The 27,978-nt window shown below is 36.1% G+C and overlaps 3 protein-coding genes across 4 annotated transcripts; all 3 read right to left on the bottom strand.

The window, feature by feature from the left end:
- Positions 1–16,667: 16,667 nt before the first annotated feature.
- On the bottom strand, positions 16,668–18,342 carry LOC145121496 (uncharacterized). Its single transcript, XM_079057235.1, has 4 exons — positions 18,082–18,342; positions 17,616–18,002; positions 17,422–17,497; positions 16,668–17,305 (listed from the first exon to the last, which is right to left on the bottom strand). The coding sequence occupies exons 1-4, from the start codon at positions 18,340–18,342 to the stop codon at positions 16,668–16,670; spliced, it is 1,362 nt and encodes a 453-aa protein (XP_078913361.1).
- A 121-nt stretch (positions 18,343–18,463) lies between these two features.
- LOC145121500 (uncharacterized) lies at positions 18,464–19,726 on the bottom strand. The gene is made up of 3 exons (XM_079057238.1): positions 19,524–19,726; positions 18,928–19,457; positions 18,464–18,711 (listed from the first exon to the last, which is right to left on the bottom strand). The coding sequence occupies exons 1-3, from the start codon at positions 19,724–19,726 to the stop codon at positions 18,464–18,466; spliced, it is 981 nt and encodes a 326-aa protein (XP_078913364.1).
- A 6,233-nt stretch (positions 19,727–25,959) lies between these two features.
- On the bottom strand, positions 25,960–27,414 carry LOC145106932 (uncharacterized). Of its 2 annotated transcripts, none has more exons than XM_079043853.1 (4): positions 27,085–27,414; positions 26,890–26,996; positions 26,714–26,762; positions 25,960–26,337 (listed from the first exon to the last, which is right to left on the bottom strand). In XM_079043853.1, exons 1-4 carry the CDS (start codon positions 27,128–27,130, stop codon positions 26,063–26,065), a joined length of 477 nt encoding a protein of 158 aa, XP_078899979.1. In that variant the 5' UTR covers positions 27,131–27,414; the 3' UTR covers positions 25,960–26,062. The 2 variants fall into 2 exon arrangements, with proteins under 2 accessions (XP_078899979.1, XP_078899974.1); XM_079043848.1 differs by having other exon boundaries at positions 25,960–26,343.
- Between the last annotated feature and the right edge of the window lie 564 nt (positions 27,415–27,978).

The raw sequence follows: 27,978 nt of genomic DNA on the forward strand, positions 1-27,978 counted from the left end.
TTCAAAACTAATTAATTCCATAACTTATGAGTTTAAAGTAGTTTTAATTAAAAAAAAACTCTTCAAGTTACATTACTTGAGGACAAGTTATGGAAGACTTTAAACTAATTAATAAACAAAAATAACTTTTTTTATTGTAACTTATGGAACTAATTAATGTTACACTTTTTTTTTTAATTTAATGAAGAGACTCTTGAACCTCCATAACTTGAGGACAAGTTATGGAGTCATAAAACCATTTAATTAGAACTAGACTCTTCATTTTGTAACCTTTGCCAACTTTTATGAGTTTTGTGATTCTTAAATGTGACTTTTCATATAACTTGAGGACAAGTTACAAAAACACACTTTGGAATCAACTCTTAGATTAAAATGGATTGAAAACAACTATTTCACACAACTTTTCTATTAATCTAAGAACCTCATAAGAACAAGATAATTCAAATCATCAATCTTCAAGAAATTAGCATGAACATACAAACTAATACAAATCTTGAAATTATGACAATTATCTTAGAAATTGGATTAGCATGAACATTACCACATCAAAAACAAGTTTATAAGTCCAAAAACATCTTAGGGTAATGTTCCTAGTCCAATTCCAGCCAAAACAATCAAATATATGCATCCAACTCGATTTTTCAGCTACTTTTGCAAGTATAACAAGAAAACAAGCCTAGGCTCTGATACCATTGTTGGGTTATGAGCATTCTAACACTCCTAAGTGTACATGCAACCCTAAATACCTTGGATCTATGTTTTCTCTATTATACATACAATTATGAACATCCAAGGTATTATCCTAATCTAGCATACAAAATAATAAATATAACAAGATAGAATACATACCTCTTTGATGTAGAATGTCTTCATGAAGCTTGAGTGCCTAGTGCCCCAAGTGTGACACCTCAAATGGTTCACACAACACCAAATACACTTGGAATAACTTGAGAGAAACTTGAACACTCCTTGAAATCGTCTAGCCCTCACACTCACACATTAGTGCACGATTTCTTGAGCCATGAGATTCTTTTATATGGTGGCTATTAGGGTTACACCATGTAACTCATAACTTTACCCATTCCTTATGCTCCATGGATTTTAACCTCCATGGAGTATCCATGGGTCACCCCATGGACTTAGTCCAACATAAGGAATCTTGGATCACAAGCCCACATATATAAGAATGAATGATTTACACAATCAACCCATATATTTAATTAGTCTCCTTTTGATCACTTAATTAATTCCAAATTAATTCTTGATCAATACTAATTAAATAACGTTATTAATATATTAGAACTTATAATATATTAACCAACCTTAAGTGTTATTTCTCTCATTATAGTCTATCCAAATGCATGATGCCATGCAACCCAAATGGACCATGCCGGGTCGGGTCAAGTCTTACCAATTATAGTTATGGACTTAGACATTAATCCAACAAAAGTCACATAATAACGATTAGCATCCCTTGTGGAAGTTTTGAAGGGTCCACACACATCCGTGTGTACTAGATCCAACAAACCTTCACCCCTAGCACAAGAACCTGTGAAGGGTGACTTTGTCATTTTTCCAAGTAAACATGATTCGCAACTATCATCTGACTTTAGGTCCAATGACTCCAAAACTCCATCCTTTTGGAGTTGGCCTATGCGTTTCTTGCTTACATGTCCAAGACGACAATGCCATAATGATGCTTTATCCAAGTTATTATCATTAGTAGAATCAATACACAACACATTATTTCCTAAGTTATCTACAACAGACACAGCTTCATACACACCATCACAAGGTAATGCTTTAAAATAAAACACATTATTAAAGAAAGCATTTATTCCACCAACTTCATTATCAAAAGAAAAGGTAAACCCTTGTTTGTACAAAGTATGAAAGGAAATAATATTTCTTGCCATTTCTGGCGAATAAAAACATTTATTCAAATCTAAAGTAAACCCACTACTTAGCAACAAAGTATAAACTCCAATCTTGGTGACAGGTGAAGCTTTCCTATTCCCATGATCAAATTTATCTTTCCATGCTCCACATTCTCACTTCTTCTTAGTCCCTACAAACCAGAACAAATATGAATACCACAGCCGGTATCAAGGACCCAAGAGTTAGAATAGGGTGAGTTATTAGATAATATAGTGTAAATACCTGCATGGTTGGGTTTTATTTTCCCATCCTTCAAATCTTGCTGGTACTTTGGGCAGTTTCGCTTCCAGTGCGCCTTTTAATGGCAATAGAAGCATTCGGCCTCCTTGGGATCAGAAGAAGGAGTGGCGAAACCTTTCTTGGTTCCGCTTGAAGAGGAGCCATCAAGGGTCTTACCCTTGGTACCCTTCGAAGGGTTCTTCCTCTTCTTCCCTCTACCTTTCCCGATTTCCAGGACAGGTGCGGAGTTTGGAGTAGGAGTAGGAGTGGCAACAACCGACTTACCTTTAATACCACTTTTGGAGGTCTTCAAGAGTCCTTGAAGTTTTCTGAGGGTGACTTCTTCCTTGTTCATGTGATATGTCATGTGAAATTGATCATAACACGATGGTAAGGAGTGCAAAATGATATCTATTGCTAACTCCTCGGGGAAGTTCACATTCAGCTTCATTAAACGGTCCACATACCTTTGTATTTTCTGCATGTGGCCCGTGATGGGTTCACCATCCTTCATTCGGGTTGTTATCATGGAGGAGATGATTTCATATCGCTCTTGATGAGCACTCTGATGGTAGCGGTCCATCAAATCCTGGTGCATCTCAAAAGGATAGTAGTCCTCATAGGACTTTTGGAGCTCGACTGTCATAGTGGCTATCATGATACATGCCACTTTGGTAGCATCTCTTTCATGTGCTTCATATTCAGCAAGCTCCTCAGGAGTAGCAGTTTGCTCGGTTACCTTAAGCTCCTTGTCGAGAACATATTCTTTGTTCTCATACCGAGTGACCATCCTGATGTTCCTGATCCAATCTGTAAAGTTGGATCCATCAAAGATGGCTCCCCCACAAAGTTTCATGAGAGAGAAGGAGCCGGTAGGGTTTGAGCCAGAAGTAGCATTGTTGGGAGACATCTGAAAAGAAGAAAACAAGTTTAGTTTACATATAGGATAGTCCTTAATAAAACACCCAAATGTAATATTAAGGCTAGGATCCAATCACAATATATTATAACTTAGAAGAGGGATGCCGTAATCCAAGCTATAACATATTTGAAAGGTAGGTGAATGACGATTCACCAATTTCCACCATGAAAAACGAAATATAGATTATTAGGTTTTATTTGGTTTTTAGAAACTCCTAGATTCTTTTGAGATTCATTGAACTTTTCAATGGCATGTTCAATCTCGAGTGTGCCCTTTATGTTTTATGACTGGGATACCGAGGATCAAAAAACAAGGTGTGAAGTAACCATGCAAATTACTTGGTACCCTTAATGTTTTCACTTAATCGATGTGCCGGTAAACCACACACGCTCCACTGACCTATGAAAAACCTTAAGTCACCCTTTGCCTACCTTGTTAAGTCCAAGTTAGTGTGCCGGTTAACCACACACGCACCACCAACGACTTAATCAAAGTGCAAAGTGTAATTTCATGGGTTAGCACCTTATTCACATTTTTCCTAAAGTAACTAAGATTGAGAATTTTACAAAAACATTTAGTTACTTTATTAAACATTATACTTTTAATGAGGAATTAATTGTCCTATCCTACCCGTTCAGCTAACGACCCTCCACCAATCAAGGAAGCGGTGGGTGAGAGTGGACACCCATTAAACTGCCATTTTATAGGCAACAACCTTATACCCCCCTTATAGATCAGCTTCGTGAATGAGGCCTACTAACGGTAAGACTAGCTTAATATTATACATATATAAATTATTAATCTTATAATATTATAATAGTATAAGGGTTGAATTTTAAACTTGTAAAATTCTAGGGTTTAGAATTTAAATATCTCAAAATTAAACTTTTAATCAAAAATTTAAATTCCAAAATTTGAGGGCAAGTTTTGAAACTTTTCAAAACATCTTTTAGATCAAATTTGAAAAATTATTAATTAATCATATTATTAATATTTATCACATAATTTGACATAATCTATTTTTTTACAAGATAATTCAAATAAAAAATACAAATAATTAATTTTATCTTATAAAACAAGTAATTGTCTTATTTATGACAATTATCCTTCAATTGAATTAGGATAATCAATACCATATTGAAAAAATCAAGTTTTTTTCAGTCAAAACAATTTTGGTAATTATCCCAATTCAATTTTGGTCAAAATCCCGAAAAATCAGCCACCAGACGAGCTGACTCGCCGAGTCACAAAACAGGACTCGTCGAGTAGCCCTGACTCGTCGAGTTCATCTGGTGACTCGACGAGCCCATCATTCAAAGGCTGACATTTTCGATTTTTAAGCTTGAACAAATTAGCTATGCATCAAATATAAAAGATAAACAATCTAGGCTCTGATACCACTGTTGGGTTATGAACAAAACAACATTCCTATGGTGTTCATGCAAACCCTAATGCTTGGATCTAGTTTTTCTAATTGTAAATGCAATAATTGTCCAAGACTTGCAAACCCTAATCTAGCATACAACAAAAATCGAAATCAACATATATAAACTAGCAAGAATGTTACCTTTGATTGTTGCTTGAAGATCTTGAGCTTTTGAGAACCTTAGCACCTCAAATGTTGTGCCTCTAATAGATCACAAACACCAAAGCAATTGGAGAATGCAAGAGAGAGAGAGAGAGAGAGGGGAAGGTGATTTTCGGCTCTTGGAACTCTTCTTAGGGTTGTGGTAACCGAAAATTGCAAGCCAAGGGGTTCCTTATATAGGCGAGTTGCTAGGGTTTCAGTCAAAACCCTAATTAGATTGCTTAGGCCTTAAGCAGTCCAAAGGATCCTTCCAGAAGGCCCCCTTGGACGATTTCTACGTGGGCTCCCACATAGAATTCGTCCAACCATTCTTTAGGGTTCCTCAGCCCATATTGCAATTATCCAACAATTACAAGTTTAGTCCCCTTAATTCAATTAACCTCTTTTGACCACAAAATTAATTCTAAATTAATTCTTGACCAATGTTAATTAAATAAATATGATTTCTCCTTTAATATATTATTCATATAATATATTAATAAACCATAATAACCTCTTTCTCTATTATTCTTCCAGTCAAGTTGCTTTGGTGAAGGCAACCCAAAAGGACCATGCACAACCGGGTCAAGTACATACCAAATATAGTTATGGGCTTAGACACTAATCCAACAATTTATGTGTGACCGAGGGTCTTATTCGTGTTACTGACCGGAGTGTCTTATTTACTTTACAGACCCGAGGGTCTTATTACAGTATTGACCGGAGGGTCTTATTTTCTTATACTGTGATATGTGTTATTATGCATTCTGTCTTGTGACTTATGTTGTTATATTATTCTATGTATTTATTGAGTTATGACCGGAGGATCCATACCGAGACGTGAGACCGGAGGGTCTTCACTGAGACACATGACCGGAGGGTCCTTATCGAGATATAGCCATGAGAAGCTAATTATTTGTGTATGTGGTATTTTGGGGAACTCACTAAGCTTCGTGCTTACAGTGTTGATTTAAATGTGTTTCAGGTACTTCTGTAGATTCCAAGAAGGCGGAGGTATGATTGTACACATTCGTTGGCTTATAATATATTATGGATTTGGGGATACTCTGATATTGTTTTGATAATAACTTATAATTTATGTGATGACTTGAATTTATGAGTAATTTTTGGTGAATTAAAAATGAAAAAATTTGTTTTGAAATTTGAGGTGTTACAACATCACACTGGTAGAAATATCCTTTGAAACAGAGTTCAATATCCATGAAATAAAAAGTTTGTTATTTCTCATCCAGGGATTGTAATTTGGATATGAATATATTAGTTTCGGAAGAGAACCATTGATGAATCCAATTTTATTTTTCTCAGATAAATTGATTTGCATCACTTGACTCCATGAATTGTAGTTGTCTATGATCAAAACTTAAGAAACAAGAACAAAACCAGGACTATCAGAATGGTGTAAGTAATATGGATGTGTTCCGTCATCAATCAGAGCAATAGAATGCATAAAAGAACTCGGATCGGTGACAGTCAGCATCACAAACCAAATTGAAAGAATAAGAAATTGATCTGAGAAACAATCAATTAATATGAACAATTGAATGGAAAAGAAGCACAATTAGTGAAGACGACACAAGATATACGAATGACTGATTGGAAGAAGGAAATCGATTAAGAAATCAATCAAAAAAATGACCGGAATCTAATTGGAAAATTGATCGGAGTTGATCAATTGAATGAAAGCATGAATTATTCTCTCTGATACCATATTACAAGAACAAGAAAGATTGAAATGAAATCGATTCATTACTTTGATTGAAACTCAAAATGAAGTTTATATACATACATCTTAAAGGGAAAACCAGCTAACAAGTAATAACAACTTACTAACTAACAATTAGTTGAATTACTAAACTGCCCATGTCAGTTAGAACTATAATATAACACGTTAACAACCCATCTTATTGCAAATTAGGGAAAAATATCATCTATTTTTACGAAAGGTATAACTTCTTTTCATCAACGTGGTATATTATGTGTGTACAATTTATAAAATGTAAGTTCCATTTTCTTTCTTTGTTATGACTTAATAGACTACTAGTATGTCTGCAACTTTTATGCTTAAAAGAAATTATAATACAATATAAGACAAAATAATATTTATCAAAATAATATAGAATAAGACAAAATGTTTAGTTGGTTCAATGTATGAGCTAATATATGAGTTATGTACACAATCTTCTACAAAAACAAATAGTCTGCGAAGGCTAATGTCTGCGTATGATTTGTGTGGCATAGACAAAAATGGCCAAAAAGATCTGAAGACAAAAAACAAACACTACCTTAGTTTTATTTGGGTTGCTTCATATTTTAGTAATAATTGTTACACGGTATATATTTAAAATTTTGAGGGTGTTACATATTAAAAGCATTTTGCCACCAATTTTTCAAGAATAATGGTGACAGTTTCATGTTGAAATCGACCACCCCATTATCAAGATACATACATATGAGAAACCTACCACGGATAGAGGTTTGATAACACAATAGTGCTTATTTGAAATTATAAAGCAAATCTGGTTAAAAGTCAACAGTACACACCACTCTGACTATTCTAGCTGGGAAACAAAACAGACACATTGCCGAATATGTTTTAAGAAAATTGTGTCTAACACTGGTATCAAGGACCCATGCTGTAATTTTCAACATTTATGTCTTTCTATTTTGACCTTTTTCTTTGTGTAATATGTAATCAAATTGTAAGCAATCTAAGGCTAAGTGGAGTGGAGGTCTCCACCGGCCTCGCTACTCTCGCTAGCCAACTTGAAACACCGCCCCTAGCACTCGCTAGGGGGGTCGCTATAGGGCACTCGTCGAAGTTTTGGCAAGAAGAAAGAGAAACAACAACGCATTATGATTGGTTGGAAGAAGACGAAGCGAAAATAGGTTGGTGTTATTTTGCTTTTGATCTAGGTTTGCGCTTGATGTTCTAAAAATAACAAAAAACAAAAATCTTGTCAAATGTACAAAGTTCTTAAATCAATATTAACAGAAAAAGATCCAGAAATTTCAAAGCCGAAATAACGTCAAAATCTCACCAGAACAACGTCGCTGCTGCCACCCAACTGCATCTCCCCCACCTGTCGCCAATAGTCGAACCACTGCGTCTCCGTCACCAGACTGTCACTTCTCCGCTTCGCTATATTTTCTCCGGTGTTCACTCCTCCAGCCCCAACGACCACTATCCCTCTTCGGTCTCCTCACCATAACAACAATATAGGTATTTTTCTTCTTTCTCTCTCGAAATCTCTTAGAATACTACTCTGTCTCTCTATGCCTATTAAGATGGTGATGGATGAGTGTAAATAGGTATATGTGGCAAAAGGAGCCGACAATTTTACTATATCAATGATAACATGTATATTTACTTTATTGATTAAAATTACCCATTATTGTTTTTTGTAGTATGTAAAAGAGTATATAAACATTAAAACGTCTTCTGTTAGTATATAATGCAATTAATATCAATCATAATATAATATGTTATTTATTTAGGCTTTGATTTAATTTTAAAATAATTCTATAACTTTTATTTAGGTTTTGATATAACTTTAAAAGAATTCTATAATGACATTAACCCTAAAGAAAAAGGGGGTATTTAATGGGAGAGGATTTGGATTACAAAATGTTTGTGGTTTAAGAAAATAAAATGTGTTTAATATTTGTGCACAAAATGTATTTGTATATGATAATAAAGTAATTTAATTAAATTAGAAAAAGGAAATAAAAAAAAATTGTAGTGCTAAGAGTGTTACCACTCCCTACCAAATGCTAAGATTAGGTGTTAAATTGCCAAAAATGAGGTGACACTGAAAAATCTGATGTGACAAGGTGTTAGGAGTGTTACCACTCCTTTTAGCCTAAAAGAAGTTCAATAGAATGTTTTGATGGGTTTTATGCATAAGAAACAATCCTATGTGCTCATACAAACCCTAATGCTTGGATCTAGGTTTTTCTATTGTACATGCTTTGAATCCAAGACTTACAAAACTAGATCTATCATATATAATTCGAAATTATCATAAAGAAAACAGATCTAAGTGGTTTACCTCTTTCAAGTAGATTGAATCCTTTGTAATCTTCTTGATCTTGAGCTTAGAGTCACAATTGTAACTCCTCTAATGGTTCACAAACCCCACAAGCAAGAAGGCAATATGAGAGAGGGTGAGAGGTTCTAGAAATCGGCCCTAGGGTTCTCTTAGAATGAAGTCTAGCCGATTTCCATAGCCTAGGGGTCTTATTTATACTTGCAGGCTACTAGGGTTTCAGTCTAAACCCTAATGGACAGCTTAGTCACCAAGCAGCCCAAGGAACCTTCTGGAATAAGGCCTTGGACGAAAATATGATGGATCCCCATCATAATTTCGTTCCCCCTTAAGTCCATTAGGTTTCCTTAACCCAAAACTTAACTATCATACATTTGACAGTTTATACCCCTTTATTTAATTAATCTCTTTTAGTCACCAAATTAATTCCTAATTAATTTATGACTAATACTAATTAAATAAATATGATTTCTCCTTTAATATATTATTCTTATAATATATTAATAAACCATAATATTCTCTCTTTCTCCTTAAATTACCTTGTCAAGTTGCTTTGGAGAAGGTAACCCAAAAGGACCATGCACAACCGGGTCAAGTACATACCAAATATAGTTACGGGCTTAGACACTATTCCAACAGTCTCCCACTTGGATAAGTCTAGTAACTATATCTCACATATGACTTCAGAATCCGATTAGCAATCGTAGCTCATATACTTCGCTGTCAACTCTGATTAACTTGTCCTTCAGATAAGGGATCATATAATCCTCCGTTCTAGATATCATGCTGACAATGCTTATTGTCCAGCACTTGTTTCTCGATTTCCGATTTGTTTGACATAGAATTTAGTTGAACACATCAACTTCACTCCGACCGGGCCCGGCACATAAGTCAAACCAAATCATCAAGTGGCCAAGATATCACTTTTATTCTCATAGAATAAAAGGAACAGATCAACTTCGACTCATATGCATCTATTATTCACTAATTGAATCATGCACAATAATACGTTTTATAACATCAATTTACTGATGCGTTTACACATCATCAATGCATAACCAGTTAACTAGCAAACAACAACCATATCTCTGAGTTTTAAGACTATATGATATTATCGCTTTGCGATCACTTAAGGCAAAACACCACGAAGTGATACCAGCAAACGCGGGTTTATTCCAATGCTCAAATCATATTCATAAGCACTCATGAACTTTTCAGCAAACCTTTGCTATGCCCAAAACCTTTTAGACAATCTACAAACAATTCATGACAATCTTCATTCATATCTACTTCCAAAATATGACCGACTGTGGACTGTTTGAATAATCCTATCATTCAGGAAGTCAAAACATGCAAAATTGAAACAATAGATAAATAACCAACACAAGATAGTAGCTTTACTCATAAATGACACAATTTTATTTATTCATCAAATGTCAAGTACAAACTATCTATTACACGTTTCCTATCTAATCCAAACTTATATCATCCTTCAGCCCAATGCTCCTAGCGTGCTGCAAGTGTTTGACCCTACTCAGTCCCTTCGTAAGGGGATCTGCTGGGTTTTCTTCTGATGATACCCTCTTCACAACGAGGAGTCCTTCTTCTACCCGATGTCTGATAAAATGGTATTTTCTGTCGATATGTTGAGATCTACCATGATCTCTCGGTTCCTTGGTCAAGGCAACCGCTCCTTCATTATCATAGAAAATTTCCATCGGCTCCTTTATGGATGGCATAACTCCAAGGTCTCCAATGAAGTTTTTCAACCATATAGCCTCCTTTGACGCTTCGCTCGCCGCAATGTACTCTGATTCGCATGTTGAATCAGCTATGGTCTCCTGCTTGGAACTTTTCCAAGTCACTGCTCCTCCATTTAGGGTAAAGACCCAGCCCGACTGCGATCAGAAATTATCCCGATCCGTCTGAAAACTAGCGTCACTGTACCCTCGTACCCTTAAGTCATCACTCCCACCGAGGACTAGAAACCATTCCTTGGTCCTCCGCAGGTACTTAAGAATATTCTTAACCGCAATCCAATGGGCTCTACCAGGGTTCCCCTGATATCTGCTGACCATGCTCAAAGCGAAGGCCACATCAGGTCGAGTACAAGTCATAGCGTACATGATAGAGCCTACTGCGGAAGCGTAAGGTACTCGACTCATATCAGCTATCTCTGCCTCTGTACTCGGGCTTTGAGTCTTACTCAACTTGGTATTGCTTTGGATTGGCAACTCCCCTTTCTTGGAATTTTCCATACTAAAACGCTTTAGTACCTTGTCCAAGTATGTATCCTGACTGAGTCCTATCAGTCTCTTTTCCCTGTTTCTTACTATCCTTATTCCCATAATATAAGCAGCCTCTCCGAGGTCCTTCATAGCGAAACATTTCCCAAGCCAGGACTTGACCTCCTGCAAGGTTGGGACATCGTTTCCTATGAGTAGTATGTCGTCGACATACAATACGAGGAAGCTCACTATACTCCCACTGGCTTTGACATATACACAAGATTCATCTTCGCTTCGCAGAAAGCCAAACTCTTTAACCTTCTCGTCAAAACAAAGATTCCATCTGCGAGACGCTTGTTTTAATCCATAAATGGATTTCTCAAGCTTGCATACTCTATTTGGATGCTTCGCATTGACAAAACGTTCTGGCTGATTCATGTAAACATCCACAGCCAACTTTCCATTAAGGAAAGCGGTTTTCACGTCCATCTGCCATATTTCATAATCATGAAACGCAGCTATTGCAAGCATTACCCTAATAGACTTTATCTTCGCAACTGGTGAGAAGGTCTCATCATAGTCAACTCCGGGAGTTTGAGTAAAGCCCTTCGCAACCAATCGCGCTTTATAAGTATGCACTTTCCCATCCATGTCCGTCTTCTTCTTGAAGATCCACTTGCACCCGACTGTCTTGCGACCCGGTACATGATCAACCAAATTCCAAACTTGGTTGTCGTACATGGACTGAATCTCGCTGTCCATCGCCTCTATCCATTTCGCAGACTCCGGGCCTGCCATGGCTTCCTTGTAGCTGCTAGGTTCGTCCAAATTTACTAGTGTACTATCACTAATAAATGTATCCCCTTCAGTAGTAATATGAAAGCCATACAACTGGGGTGGAACACTAGCCCTAGTGGAACGTCGAAGAGGTAAGGACTCGTCAACAGGTTCAACAGGAGTTTCCTCCTCAGGTTGAGTGCCAGTGTCAGAGGTTCCTTCATCGCTTTGATCTTGAATCTCTTCAAGTTCAATTTGCCTCCCACTGTCTTCTTGGCTTATCAATTCCCTTTCTCGGAAAACTCCTCTTCTAGCAACGAAGACAACATTGTCACTCGGTCTATAGAAAAGGTAGCCAAAAGACTTCTGCGGATAGCCGATGAAATAACACTTCTCACTACGAGGTTCGAGCTTGTCGTGATTCTCTCGTCTTACGAAAGCCTCGCAACCCCAAACCTTGATATGTGCCAACGAGGGAGCCTTCCCTGTCCACATTTCGTGAGGAGTCTTGGTAACGTTCTTGGTGGGAACTAAGTTAAGGATATGGGCGGCAGTCTCTAATGCATACCCCCAGAAAGCTATTGGTAACGAAGTCCGACTCATCATAGAACGAACCATGTCCAACAAGGTCCGATTACGTCTCTCAGCCACACCATTCAATTGTGGCGTCCTTGGAGGCGTCAATTGCGAAACAATTCCGCATTCTTTTAGATAGTCGTGAAACTCAAGACTTAGGTACTCTCCTCCTCGGTCTGACCGAAGCATCTTGATTTTCCTGCCTAGCTGATTCTCCACTTCATTCTTAAATTCTCTGAACTTTTCAAAGGTTTCAGATTTTTGCTTGATTAAATAGATATATCCATATCTGCTATAATCATCTGTAAAAGTCACGTAGAAGCGGCAAGCATCCCTTGTGGTGGATCTAAAGGGCCCACACACATCGGTATGTATGAGATCTAATAGACCCTCACCCCTTTCACAAGTGCCAGTAAAGGGTGACTTGGTCATCTTCCCAAGTAAACAAGATTCACACGTGTCATCGTCCCTAAGGTCGAATGACTCCAACACTCCATCCTTTTGGAGTTGGGCTATGTGTTTCTTGTTGACATGGCCAAGGCGACAATGCCACAAGCATGCTTTGTCTAGACTAGTAGACGAATCAATATTCAAAACATTATTTCCTAAATTATCAACAACCATCACAGATTCATAAATCCCATTACAACGTAATGCATTGAAATAAAAGACACCATTCAAATAAACATTAATAGAACCATTACTGTTATCAAAAGAATATCTGAACCCTTGTCTAAACAACCCATGAAATGAAATAATGTTTCTTGCCATATCTGGCGAATAGCAGCAATTGTTTAAATCTATCCCTAACCCATTACTCAACACTAAAGAATAAACACCGACTTTGGTCACAGGCGACGATCTTCTGTTTCCCATAATCAGGTTCATCTTTCCATGTTCCACCTCCCTACTTCTTTTTAGGCCCTGCATGTCAGAACAAATGTGGTAACCACACCCTGTATCAAGAACCCATGAAGTAGCAAATGATGAGTTATTAGATTTAATAGAATACATACCTGCAAAGGTGGGCTTAATCTTCCCATCCTTTATATCTTGTAGATACTGAGGGCAGCTTCGTTTCCAGTGGCCCTTTTGGTGACAATAGAAGCACTCTGCTTCCTTGGGATTGGATGAGGGTTTAGCAGGGCCTGCTTTGGTCCCACTTGAGGACGAACCATCACGGGGCTTCCCCTTATGGTGGCTCTTACATGGAGCCTTCCTCTTTTTACCCTTTCCTTGACCTATTGCCATCACAGGAGCGGCCACAGCAGGGGATGGTGCAACAGATTTGTCTTTGAGGTTGCTCTCAGCAGTCCTCAAAAGTCCTTGGAGCTTGCTCAAGGAGACCTCCTCCTTGTTCATGTGGTAGGTCATCCTAAACTGGTTGTAGCAGGAGGGCAAGGAGTGGAGGATTATGTCGATAGCAAAATCCTCATCAAACTTAACATTAAGTTTGAGAAGACGATCAACATACCTCTGCATTTTTTGCAAATGAGAGGTTAGGGATTCTCCACTCCCCATCTTAGCGGTGATCATGTTAGTAATGATCTCATAACGCTCTTGCCTCGCGCTCTGGTGACACCTGTCCAGCAAATCCTGATGCATTTCATACGGATACATGTCCTCATAGGACTTTTGGAGTTCGAGGTTCATGGTGGCCAGCATGATGCAGTGAACTTTCGTAGCATCACTCTCGTGGGCCTCAAAGGCGGCCAGCTCTTCAGGAGTAGCAACATCTGGGATGATCTTTTCAAGCTTTTCATCGAGGACATATTCTTTGTCCTCGTAGCGTGTGATCATGCGAATATACCTCATCCATTCGTTGAAGTTTGACCCATCAAATGTCACTTTCTGACACAGGTTCATCAACGAGAATGACCCAGAAGTGTTGTTGTTGTTGTTTGCAGACATCTGAAAAGAAAGGAACAAAGTTTGATTAGAAATGAATCCCTAATTAAACACCCAAATGAGAAATTAGGGCTAGGATCCAACAACATTATTTACAACTTAGAAAGGGATGCCGTACTCTAAAAGTAAATAATTTGAAGGTAAGTGAATGACGATTCACTAATTCTCACCATGAAAAACGAAAAAGAAATTTAGGTTTTAAATGTATTGAAAACTCCTAGATCTTTGAGATTCATTGAACTTTTCGATGGCATGTTTAAATCTCGATATGCATTTCAAATTTGCGACTGGGATACCGAGGATCGCAAACAAATTGTGAATAACCATGCGAATCAACATGGTGCACTCAATGTCTCTATCACCTAATCAATGTGCCGGTAAACCACACACGCTCCATTGATCTATGACAAACATCGAGTCACCCTTCGCTACCAATGTCATCCCCAAATTGATATGCCGGTTAACCACACGCGCTCCACCAACGTTTGACAAGGGTACAAAGTGTAATTCCATGGATTAGCATCATTTTCACATTTTACCCTAAAGTAACTAAGATTGGGAATTTGTAAAACATGTAGTTACTTTGTATTTTTCATTATACTTTTAATGAGGAGAGGGTTGCCCTATCCTACCCGTTCGGCTAACGACCCTCCACCAGTCAAGCAAGCGGTGGGTGTGAGTGTACACCCATTAAGCGCCATTTTATAGGCAGCAACCTTATACCCACCTTATAGACTGGCTTCGTGAATGAGGCCTAGTAACGGTAAGACTAGCATTTTAAGTTATACATATACATATATTAATTAAGCTTGTAATAATATATAATAGTATAGGGTTGAATTTTAAACTTGTAAAATTCTAAGGGTTTAAAATTTAAATTAACTTTTAATCACAAAATTCAAATTTCAAAACTTGAGGGCAAGTTTTGAACTTTTTCAAAACATAAGGGATCAAATAACAAATAATTTAAATTAAACAATTAATATCATAATTATCTATATTTGACCTAATCTTATTTTAGTCATTAGATAATTACCAAATAATTTTAAATAATCCATATTTATCATATAAACAACCAATATTCAAAAGATTTGAAATTATCTATTGTTTTGGCAAGGATAATCATTTAATTAAGATAAAATTCGGATTTTAACTTCAAAAAACGATTTAGGCATCAAATCCAAGTCAAAACAGCAACTAAATCACGAAATACCCTCTGCCTGACGCACGAACTCGCCGAGTCAGCTCTGAACTCGCCGAGTAGGGGCCAACTCGCCGAGTCCAGATACTGACTCGCCGAGTTGAGTCGGGCAGAGGCAAAAACTCGATTTTCAGCAAGCAAAACAGTTAAGCATCACATACAATTGAAACCAATCAAGGCTCTGATACCACTGATGGGTTTTATGCATAAGAAACAATCATATGTGCTCATACAAACCCTAATGCTTGGATCTAGGTTTCTCTATTGTACATGCTTTGAATCCAAGACTTACAAAACTAGATCTATCATATATAATTCGAATTTATCATAAAGAAAACAGATCTAAGTGGTTTACCTCTTTCAAGTAGATTGAATCCTTTGTAATCTTCTTGATCTTGAGCTTAGAGTCACAATTGTAACTCCTCTAATGGTTCACAAACCCCACAAGCAAGAAGGCAAGATGAGAGAGGGTGAGAGGTTCTAGAAATCGGCCCTAGGGTTCTCTTAGAATGAAGTCTAGCCGATTTCCATAGCCTAGGGGTCTTATTTATACTTGCAGGCTACTAGGGTTTTAGTCTAAACCCTAATGGACAGCTTAGTCACCAAGCAGCCCAAGGAACCTTCTGGAATAAGGCCTTGGACGAAAATATGATGGATCCCCATCATAATTTCATTCCCCCTTAAGTCCATTAGGTTTCCTTAACCCAAAACTTAACTATCATACATTTGACAGTTTATACCCCTTTATTTAATTAATCTCTTTTAGTCACCAAATTAATTCCTAATTAATTTATGACTAATACTAATTAAATAAATATGATTTCTCCTTTAATATATTATTCTTATAATATATTAATAAGCCATAATATTCTCTCTTTCTCCTTAAATTACCTTGTCAAGTTGCTTTGGAGAAGGCAACCCAAAAGGACCATGCACAACCGGGTCAAGTACATACCAAATATAGTTACGGGCTTAGACACTATTCTAACATGTTTAATTAACAAAATTTGGGGATGCAAAAATCATTTATACTTTAAGGAGTTTTAAATGATAATCTTATAAGATTGGATGGGCATCTTGAAGAATCAAATAGTCATCTTGGTTAAATTCAATAATCATCGTGGAGATTAAATGACGAACCTTGTCCCTATATAAGTACCATAACACACGTTTTTTTGAACAGCTAAGAAAATTTATAAAAACCAGCTAGCAGGAAGCTAGTAGACAAAAATTACAAAGAGTCGTGGATCATTGGGTTTTGTAACTACAATGTCCAAGTAATGTTACTTCTACTAAGTCTAAGTCTATTTGTAAACCAATCAAAAGAAAGAATTACAACGCTTTCAAAAATATTACTCCTCTTCATACTCGGTGTCTGGAAGACAACATTGTTCCTATATTGCCAAATCATCCAAATCGTGGTCAAAACCATGGTCTCCAAAGCTTTCTTCTTATTTCTTCCCAAAGAAGCAGAAGTTACCCATGCAAAAATCTCTTCAATATTAGAGAAAAGAGGAAAAGGAAGATCGAGCCATTTAATGACCTTCTCCCATATTTTATCAGCCACATCACAACTAACAAAAACATGATTATACTCTTCCACATGCAAGGAACACGAGGGACATAACACGGTGGGCAAATCAATACCTTTATCTACCAAGTTTACTCTAGTAGGAAGTCTATTCAAAAGAGTTCGCCAAATAAAAACATTTACCTTTATTGGAAATAGATTGCACCATCTAGTACCAATAACCCCTTCTTGAAGTATAAAGTTATCAATATGGCGCCTTGTACCACAAACTGAGAAAGAATCATTCGGGTCTAACGCCCACTCCCAAGTATCCGACTGATCACTCATTTGAATTTGTCTAAGAAGCCCCCTCAAAGCCGACAATTGATCAGCTGTAATACCACCACTTTTAATCTCTCTGAACCAGCTCCAGATCCAAGTACATTCTCTCCATTTATCAGCAACTAATCACTCTTTATGAACCTCCAAAGCATAAAGCCTCGGGTACCTATCCATAAAAATTTCATCTGCCAACCAAACATCTTTCCAAAATCGAGTACCACTCCCATTTCCAACTTTTTTACCTAAAAAAGAATGAGAAACAATTTGTTTTTCATGCATTTTATCAAAAAATTTAACCATTTTCGACCACACACCACACCCCTTCGGTTTATGAACGAGGAAACCTACACCCCCATTTACCCCATGAATGCTTCTAATCACCTTAACCCAAATGGAATTTATGTCTGTAACAAACCTCCAATGCCATTTTTGTAATAACACCAAGTTAAGCGCCTTTAAACTTCCTACACCTAACCCACCTTTATCTTTAGAATTCAAAACAATCTCCCACTTAATCCAAGATATCTTCCTTTGTATATCATCTCCACCACAAAATAAAGTAGCTCTTAAGGCTTCTAAAAGCTTAATAATCGTCTCTAGAATCTTGAACATAGACATGTAATATATACATAGACCACCAAGAATAAAACGAATCAAAGTCAACCTCCCTCCAATTGAAAGAGGCTTAACTTTCCAATTCGCTAATCGCTTCTTGAGTCGTTGAACCACCTCATTCCAATTATCCGCCTTCCCCATATTCAAACCCATTGTCAAACCAAGATAAAAAAAATAGGCTATTGGCAGTCGAGCAACCCGTAACCACAACCATCTCTTCCACCTCTTGCATAGTCGTACCAACACCATACAAGTTCGATTTTTGTAAATCAATTCTTAACCCAGAAACCAAATAAAAACAATTTAGAATTATGATAAGATTTGCAACGTTCCTATCATCCCATTCTCCCACAAACAAGGCATCATCTGCATAGAAAAGATGAGTCAAAGAATAACCTTCCTCTCCAACACGAGCACCACAGAAAAAACCTTGTTCAACAGCATTCTCCATGTCAACATGCAGACCCTCCATAGCAATAATAAATAAAAATGGAGATAAAGGATCCCCTTGACAAAAGCATCGTTGCATAATGAACTCCTAAGTAGGGTTCCCATTCACGAGAATAGACGCACGAGAAGAAATCAGGCAAGCATTAATCCATCTTATTCATTTTATGATCAAAACCCATGAAATCCATGATCCTCAAAAGATAATCCCAGCTCACTGAATCATACGCCTTATCAAAATCAACTTTTAAGATCATCATTTTCTTCTTTTTTCTGTGGTACCAATCCATAACTTCATTAACCACCAACAAACCATCTAAAATTTGTCTGCCTTTAACGAAAGCATACTGTTTCGGACTGACAAGATAATCAATAGCATTTGCCAATCGATTAGCTAAAAGTTTTGCAATAATTTTATATTGCACTCCATTTAGACTAATCGGCCTATATTCTTTAATACATGTGGGATTATCAATTTTTGGAAGAAGTGTAATGAAAAACGAATTACACCCATTAAGAATCAAACCATTTCAAAAAAAATCATCAATAAAGTTGTAGATATCATCTTTCAACATCTCCCAGAATTTTTTTATAAAACGAAATGAAAAACCATCCGGTGTCGGAGCCCGATCACTCCCACACGACCAAATAGCACTATGATTTTCTTCTATAGTAAATCGAGAACTTAAACTCTCAGTGTGAACCGAAGCTAGCTTTCTCAAATGAAGACTTGGTTGAGAAAGCTTTGCACCCGAAAAACTTTTGAATTTTTCTTTATAAAATCGTAAGAAATAATCTTTAACTTGATTTAGATTACACACCCACAACCCATCCACCATCAATCCGGAAATGGACAACTTTCTTCTTTTCCTTTTTAACATAGAATGAAATAATTTGGTGTTTTCATCTCCTTCCACACCCCATTTAATTTTTATGTTTTGAGCCACATCCAATCCATTATTTTTTTTTAAATTAGCCAAAGCTTTAAGAGTATCAATCCTAGCTGATACCAAGGTACAATCACGACTACCACCATCAAGCACACAATCAATATCATCTAACTTTGCAAACAAGTCTCTCTTAACTCCTCGATTTTGCAACACCACCTCCTTATGCCATAACTTCAACCTTTCTTTCACACTTTTTAATTTATGTTAAAAAAGAATGAAAGAATTTATATTTTCCTCATGACTATAATTCACCCACGCATCCTTGACTGTGTCCTCAAAATCGTCCAACATGAACCGTGAGTGAAATAGTTTAAACAAAGTAGGGCCATAATCAATTACATCATTTTTCAACACAATAGGACTATGATCCAACCATAAACGAGGAAGAACCAAACCAACCATATTATGGAATAAATCCACCACACCACTGGAAACAAGAAAGCGATCAAGCTTTGCCATTTTAAGCATTGCTTGTCAACCCGTGTAAAACGTCTTCCCCCATATGCACATCCACAAGATCCATATCAATAATAAAGTTGTTAAAATCATCCGCTGTTTGAGCACAAAAATTCGTTTGACTCCTTTCGTAAACCGTCCGAACAACATTAAAATCTCCAAAGATAATGCATTCACCAACATTATGTCTCGTAAAAGAAGACTTATAATCCCACATTTCTTTCTTACGATGTCTATCCTGTGAAGCATACACATTAATAAGGTAACATTTAACACGAGATGCTAACACCTCCCCTTCAATAATAAGAAGATTATCAGTAGACCAAACCTTGGTTTTTTATAAATAGTGGGATCCTTAACAATCAATAAACCACCTGATCTTCCCCGTGCACCACTACTAACCACATCAAACTAATAATTACCCCAAATCGAACAAACTAAAAATAAATCCAACCTGATCATTTGGTCTTTTGAATACCCAACACACCAATACAATTATCTATACAAAGATTTTTTATCCACCTCCTTTTCCTATGACATTTAAGACCACACATACCGACAAAATATTCATTTAAAACCATATTTCGCACCACTTCTTTCAATCAGGTTGACAATATCATCTTTACATCATGTAAAATCATATCCAAGTACTTGCCTATACTCCACATATCTTTCCATATCTTCAATCAAAGACCCAATAGTAACATTTTTTCTCAATGTTTTAACATTATTATTACTTGAAGAAGCATGTGAGAATTGAGTTTTTCCAGAAGGTGCTGATCGAGATTGAACTGGAGAGTGAAAACGCATCCCATCAAAACCAGGCGGAAACACATCCGAATTAGACTTCTGGAAGCCTGAACTTGCCTCGTCTCCATGCAAAACACCTCCACCGTCTTCTTTATTATTTATATGTACTTCATCTTTGTTACCATCCATGTTATAAGCAACCTTGATATTGTTTCCAACATCATCACGCCTTTCGTGGGGATCCTCCAATCCTCCAACTGCTTGATCAGTTTGTGGTAATGTCCCCTCTTCCTCCAACCCATCATATTTCCAGTATCTTCATTCCCATTGTTTTCTGGAATAAATTAATCCAAATTCACCCGACCCTCATCAGCCACACTGTAGTCATCTTCTTCATATTCCGACTCTGTCTCATGTTGTTGAGACTTCCTATCCATATTATCCTCAACTCTCTTAATGTCTGGACACCAAGATGCAATATCACGAACCTGTACCATGTACTCCTTCCCTTCAATTGAAACAATTGGATTAGCACATATAAAACTGGTAATGCTTGAACTTACACACACTTTACCATTACTTAGTTGCTCCTCCAAGTCATCATCTGAAAAAAGTACAGTCCCATACAAACCAACAACCTTTTTTGTAAGTTGCTAAAGACCAAGCATATAATGGTAATCCTTGGATTTCAAGCCACAATGTCCTTTCTTTCACAACAAAATTATTTTTCACTGTTAGTCAATGTTCTAAAAAGCTCGCCATGGCTCCGCCATGGCACGTCATGGCTCCAAGGCTTGTACTTGCCGTCAAGCTTTGACAAAATACCGCCTTAAGTCACATATGTATACAAAAATGAATAATAGTAGAATATATATATATATATATATATATATATATATATATAATTATTAATTATATACAAAATTGCCGCCTTAAGTCACACTTTACAAACGATGTGGCTCACCACGACTCAATAAAGTTTGAGGCTTGACATTGCCGCCAGGTCACGCCTTATGTTATTTAGATCATTTCCATTAGTAACTCCCTAAAATACAATTTGATCGTTTCATGTTGTTTGAATTGTACACATGCTTGCACTAACATGAACTTAAACCAAACCCACATTCCTCCAACATACTTTATCTCCATTTTTGTAAATCCCTCTACTTGACAGACTCGATACAATTGTTAGATTAGTGTAGCCTCCTTAACTTTTCCAAGAACAATCTTGTTACTGTCATCAAACAAATGAAAATCACCAGCCCCAAGAAAAACCTTCTTATTTTTATTCATAATCTCTTGTTTCTTTTCCCCTTTCACAACATTTGCATAAGACACACCATTCATCGGCACATTTCCATGCATATTACAAAGAGATATGAGAGAATGAATCTTCTTACATTGAAAAACAGAATATAATTATATATATACATCAATTAGAAAAGGAACGTCTAACTGAATGACGAACTAACATGTTAACTTATACTATTTACAATCTAGCCCTTATTTTATTTAAATTACAGAATAACCCTTCTAACTTATAATATCCCCCCTAAAATTGGTGCTGGAGAAAATAAATTCTTCAGACCCAATTTGCTAATGAATGGCTGTAACTTTGAGTGTGGCAAAGGTTTAGTGAACATATCAGCAAGTTGAAAAGCTGATCTTATGGGAAGCAATCTGATGGATTTATTTTCTACCTTTTCCCGTACAAAATGACAATCGACTCATTAGAATGAATATCGAAATCCTTGAACAATTGTGAGCCAAATAAATTCAGACGTAGTGGTAGCCATAGCCCTGTACTCAGCTTCAACAGAAGATCTTGAAACAGTTTGTTGTTTCTTCGTCTTCCATGAAATTAAAGAATTTCCCAGAAACACACAAAAACCAGTAACATATCGTCTTGTATCTTGGCATTTAGCCCAATCTGAATCACAAAATCCTTTTAATTGTAATGAAGATTCCTTTGAGAAAAATAATCCTTGTCCTGGTGCTTTCTTTAAGTATTTTAACAAATGAATAACAACTTCATAATGAGGAATGCGAGGTTTGGACATGAATTGATACAACCTTTATACAACAAAAGATATAGCAGGGCATATGATATTGAGATAAAGTAATCTACCAACAAGTCTTCTGTACTTGGATTGATCATAATATTCTTCTCCAGATTTGTCATTAAGATCAACTCGTGGATCCACAGGTGTATCTTTTGGTTTAGTGGCAAGTAACCCGGTATCTTCAAGTAATTGAAGAGTATAATTCCATTGTGAGACAAAAATACCTTCTTTGGATCTTGTTATTTCCATTCCCAAAAAATAGCCTAAAAAACCCAAATCTTTAAGCTTGAATTGTAAACTCAATTGCTGCTTTAAGAATGCAATTCCTTCTTTGTAGGGGTCTGTAATGATAATATCATCAACATAAACAAGTAATGCCTCATATTTGTCCCGTGATCCTTTATGAAATAAAGAATAATCAGATTTTGATTGAGAATAACCCAAAACTTTCATAAAGGTGGAAAATTTATCAAACCATTGTTGTGAGACTTGCTTTAACCCATAAATGGACTTATTTAACTTGCAAAAAAGTCTGTTCCCAGAAGATTCCCTCTGAAGATCAAGGCCTGGTGGAACATCCATGAATACTTCTTCCTGTAAATCGCCATTTAAGAAGGCGTTATTTACATCTAGTTGAACTCACTCTTTTGTTGCTGCAATGGCTAATAGCATCTTGAAAATGACTAATTTTGCCACAAGAGAGTAGGTTTCAAAAAAAATCAATTCCTTCCTTTTGATTGAAACCTTTAGCTACCAAATGAGCTTTATACCTTTCTATTGAGCCATTACTTCGATATTTGATCTTGTAGACCCATCGGTAACCAATTGTGTTCTTGTTTGGAGGTAAGGGCATAATAGTCCAAGTGTGATTTGCTTTCATGGATTCTAATTCAGAATTCATAGCATCACACCATTCTTTATATTGAGATGCTTCTTTGAAGTGTTTTGGTTCAAAATTGGCTGAAATATTCATGGCAAAAATTCATTGATTAACAGATAAATTGTCATATGAAACAAATTTATCCAACGAATGTGGATGAGATGAATGTGAATGGTGAACATGATTGCAATGATAGTCCCTCAAATAAGAAGGTGGTTTGTGAACTCTAGTAGGTCTACTATGAGTGGGTTATGTAATTTGAATGATAGATGTTGGTGGAGAAGGTATATTTGGGGACAAATTTTGAACAGGGGTATTTATGGAAATATCACAATCAGACATAGAAACAGGTAAAACAACATGAGAGAAAGGGTCAACAAAATCTAAAAAAGAATTGTTATGAAAAGGAAATATCATCTCATGGAAAACCACATCTCTTGAGTAAAAAATTTGTTTGGTTTCAAGATCTATCACTTTGTATGCCTTCATGTGAGGAGGATATCCAAGAAACACACAAGCTTTGGCTCTAGGATGAAATTTTGATCGACGAGTATTCAATGGTACGTGATGCATAAACAAGACATCCAAAAGTCCTCAAATGTTTGTAATTAGGAATAACACCATATAGACTTTGAAATGGTGATTGATTACCAAGGACTTTTGATGGAATACGATTTATCAAACAGGCTGCAGTTAGAACACAATATCCCCAGAAGTGAATTGGAATTTTGGATTGAAACATCAATGATCTAGCTACATTAAGTAAATGTTGATGTTTTCTTTTAACCACATAATTTTGTTGTGGTTTGGCAACACATACTTTCTAGTGAATAATTCATTTTTCTGCAAAAAATTCTTCAAAAGCTAGTTCCTTTGCATTATCAGTCCTAAAAGACTTGATGGACTTGTTGAATTGAGTGTTGACATATGCCCAAAATCGTGGTATAATATTTGTTATGTCAGATTTATGCTTCAAGAGATATATCCATGTGTATCTACTTTTATTATCCACAAGAGTAACAAAAAATCTATGGCCGTGTAAGTAGAATGTTTGTATGGACCCCATATATCACAATGTACAAGAGAAAATGTATCATCACACATGTGATTACAACTTTCAAAAGGTAATTGTTTTTGTTTAGCAATAGGACATACATAACAATTTTCATTGCTAGTAGGAGATATAAAAACACCTAAATCTATCAAAATTTTCATTGCTAGTAGGAGATAACCCCTATGAATCGTGATGAAAACTCAATTCAAAATTTATCAACAGGATAACGAAGATAACAATAAGAAGAAGAAAAAAAAATTCAGTTCCGGCGTTTGATCCCGCCGGAAAAGCCGTAGCCGCTGAGAAAGTTGTGATCGTTGTAATAGGGTTTTTTCGGAATTAGCAAAACGATATTACAATAACACTCTAATTGTTTTGATATTCTTAGAGACATATTTTGAATAAGAGTCGCATTGTCAATGGAGAGATTCACCGAATTGTAAGGTGAGACTCTATATCTACACTCTTTATTTCAATTTCTTCATCCTTGAGTGAACGTGTAAAATCACATCGATAGTGAAACCATGTAAATGCTTTGTGTTTAATTTACTTTGTTTATTTTGTTGAAGTTCTTTGAACCAATGGTTATTGCATTACTTTGTTGGCAGCATCACTTTGTAATTACATTTGGGACTAATTAGTTGATACTTGATACCCCACCCCAAGAAACAATGAATGGAGTTTATGTTTAAGCATAACAAATGACAAATTTAGCGTTATAAATAATATAGTTGAAGAGGAAGACAAATATTGTTGGTGTTAAAAATTACACATAAAAATATATTATACATAAAAATTACACAAGTCGTTCATATGATGAAACTTAAACAACAAATATTGTTGGTTTTAAAAATTTGGACCATTACTATAAATTAAATATGACTTTAAATTTACCCATATAATCAATATTTATATCTCTATATAATTTTTTTTTAATATATAATATGAATGATGATGTTATATGATTGGATATAAATATTAAAATATATAACAACCATAAAAAAGTGTTTTTAATATGACCCTAAACTAGCTATTCTCTATTTTAATTCCAAAAGAATATCCTTGAGTATTTAGACATTATCCGCGATGCAATTTGTAATTTACTTCAAACAAAATGCTACAGTGTAAATGTTATTTATTTATTTATTTATTCTTTAAGTTTTAGTGGGTCAATCTTTATCTATTTATAATTTTTTGAAAGAAATATTACTATATACTTGAAATGCGTGAGATTCAAATATAAATTAGTTTGATTTTAGAATGTTTCATCTTATATAAAACGACATTCGCAGTATATGACTGAATAATTACATCCTTTATTCAAATAACATTATTAATTACTTTTATTATTTTTTATGTATATGTCATGAGACCGGTTGGTAGAAACGCCAAAATATGGCACTTACCCTTTTGTCTTGAAAACATTTAGGAATAAACTGTCATCTCATTGTTGCATATGTGCAAAAAATACAAAACATGATAGGTACGTTCTACTAATTTATACATAAAAAACAGTCGTAAAATGCAGTATAATTTGTTACAAATTCATGTAAAGGTGGCGAAACCAAGGTATATTTTATGGTCAACCGAATTCATGAAACATTTTCTTTTAGACGCATCTCGTTGCCTTTTGGATCCTCGTCATTGTTCGATGCCCTCTTTTTATTTCGGTCCTTTTTTGGTCGAGGGTCTTGCGCTGGTGACTCTGACCCCATACTCGAGTTTTTGGTCCGCCTAGCACGGCTACTTTCATTATCACTAGTTGAGCTCTTGTTCTTCCTAGTCTTAGGTTCCCTATCTGGGGTATTTATTGAATTGCTAGAACCTTGCTTCTTTTTCTTTGACTTGCCACGACGATCTGATGACTCTGCACCTAACGCCAAATGACATATGACCTTGAATTAGAAAAAAACTTATAGATAGTGTACCTTAAGTAAAATAAGGTATATGCAACCTCATGCATCCCCACCAACCGACCCCACTATTAACATTAGGAGATAAATCACATGATTCACATCCTTAACACTAGGACACTTACGTACAAAAGAAGTATACACCATCTCGGGATATTCCCGATTAGTGTCCCAAAGGCAACATGGGGGAAGGTTGTTGAAAAAGTCTCCAAAGCAATGAAGGTGATGAATAGACATGATTCTAATGCCTTACTTATGACTTCTCACTTTATTACCACTAGTCAAAAAAACAAAACGAAACCGATGTGAAAAGTGTAACCTTTGTCCCACCTTTTAAATCGGATGATCCAGCATCTGAAGAACCTTGAAACTCGTTCATCTGTTATAACAAAAATTAATCAAGAACGATATCGTCCAAAAAACAAAGATCACCAAAACGACGTTTTGCCTCAATATTCACAATCACATCAGACACACCAATACACTATAATGAAATTGGGGATTACCCAACTAGGCGCATTCGAAGAAGGACCATCACAACCAATATGGGCAACATGCTTAACATCCGTGGGTGCACCGATCTGTATTTCTGGTTCTTTTTCGTTATCCGCTTCTGTAATTTGAACCGATTCAATGAATGTCATAACTTGAAACATATAGAGATTAAACATCTTATTGCAATCAAACCACGGAAAACATACCGAAAATTTCAGAAATGTAACGCAGGCCTTTTAATAGACCTTTCATTGCGAGCTCATGCTATTCTATCGGCAAAGCGTTAAACAAAACAAGAATCGCGCCTGAAGTTTCTGTTGTTGTTTCTCTATCGTTATTCTATTAGAAAATTGTGAAGAATTGTACGAAAAGTTATGAGCTCATGGGAGCAATGCACCCAGATGATCGTTCATAACAAATCAACACGAAAATGGTGATAGAAATCGATGGATAATTGTGTTTCGGAAGTTGTGTTTGAAAATATAATTTTTATGAACATACGAAATAAAAAGTTTAAGTGGGTGGGAAGCTGGAAATATTTTGTTTAGGTTGTCAAAGAATATGAACCATAAACTGCCCCCGAATTTAAGGGAGCTTCCAAAAAATACGGGAATAAACCCATATTTTGTGTCCCAAAATGCATCTTAAGTTTTATTTATTTTAAATAATTTCATGGGTCCATCTCCATTTTTGTTGCAAAGTAAACCAAATATTTCCAGCTTTTGTTACTATTGTATAAGGTGATGTTTAGATGTCTATTAATATTTGATAGCGCTAATCAGTCAATAAATTATAATAAAACTGTGTTATAAAAGACTTGATTTTGTTGTGTTGAGTTAAAATAGATAAAATGATAAAATAATAATATTCTTAGGCAGTTGGGTATGAGTACCCACCCACCATGCTGCCACATCACAGTTAAGTCGTCAACGCCTAGAGGGGGATTACGTTTGTCCATGAACCACACGTCATGAGGCAAATAAAGAAGAAAAGCAGTGTTGGCTTGCGTCGAGCCCTCCATGCGATGTCACGAGTCGCTAGGCCGAAGCGGTGTTCCATAAGCCTCAACGCCACTGAGTCCACCTCAGCCTCTCAACTGC

This window comes from Lactuca virosa, chromosome 1 (assembly GCF_052849685.1).
Source record: "Lactuca virosa cultivar CGN04683 chromosome 1, Lactuca_virosa_CGN04683_v6, whole genome shotgun sequence".
Classification (NCBI taxonomy): domain Eukaryota; kingdom Viridiplantae; phylum Streptophyta; class Magnoliopsida; order Asterales; family Asteraceae; genus Lactuca; species Lactuca virosa.

Excerpts from the sequence above, each read along its gene's own strand:
- LOC145121496 (XM_079057235.1), bottom strand. The coding sequence starts at position 18,342 with ATGGAGGGTCTGCATGTTGACATGGAGAATGCTGTTGAACAAGGTTTT. Across the intron at positions 18,003-18,081 it reads TGCAAGAGGTGGAAGAGATG|GCGGATAATTGGAATGAGGT; the intron begins GTTGTGGTTACG and ends AATATGGGGAAG. Across the intron at positions 17,498-17,615 it reads TGATTAGAAGCATTCATGGG|GTAAAAAAGTTGGAAATGGG; the intron begins GTAAATGGGGGT and ends ATTCTTTTTTAG.
- LOC145121500 (XM_079057238.1), bottom strand. The coding sequence starts at position 19,726 with ATGGCAAAGCTTGATCGCTTTCTTGTTTCCAGTGGTGTGGTGGATTTA. Across the intron at positions 19,458-19,523 it reads GAGGACACAGTCAAGGATGC|TGTGAAAGAAAGGTTGAAGT; the intron begins GTGGGTGAATTA and ends TAAATTAAAAAG. Across the intron at positions 18,712-18,927 it reads TCGGGCTCCGACACCGGATG|CTAATCGATTGGCAAATGCT; the intron begins GTTTTTCATTTC and ends CAAAACTTTTAG.
- LOC145106932 (XM_079043848.1), bottom strand. The coding sequence starts at position 27,130 with ATGAAAGGTCTATTAAAAGGCCTGCGTTACATTTCTGAAATTTTCG. Across the intron at positions 26,997-27,084 it reads TTACATTTCTGAAATTTTCG|AAGCGGATAACGAAAAAGAA; the intron begins GTATGTTTTCCG and ends TTCAAATTACAG. Across the intron at positions 26,763-26,889 it reads CTTCGAATGCGCCTAGTTGG|ATGAACGAGTTTCAAGGTTC; the intron begins GTAATCCCCAAT and ends TTGTTATAACAG.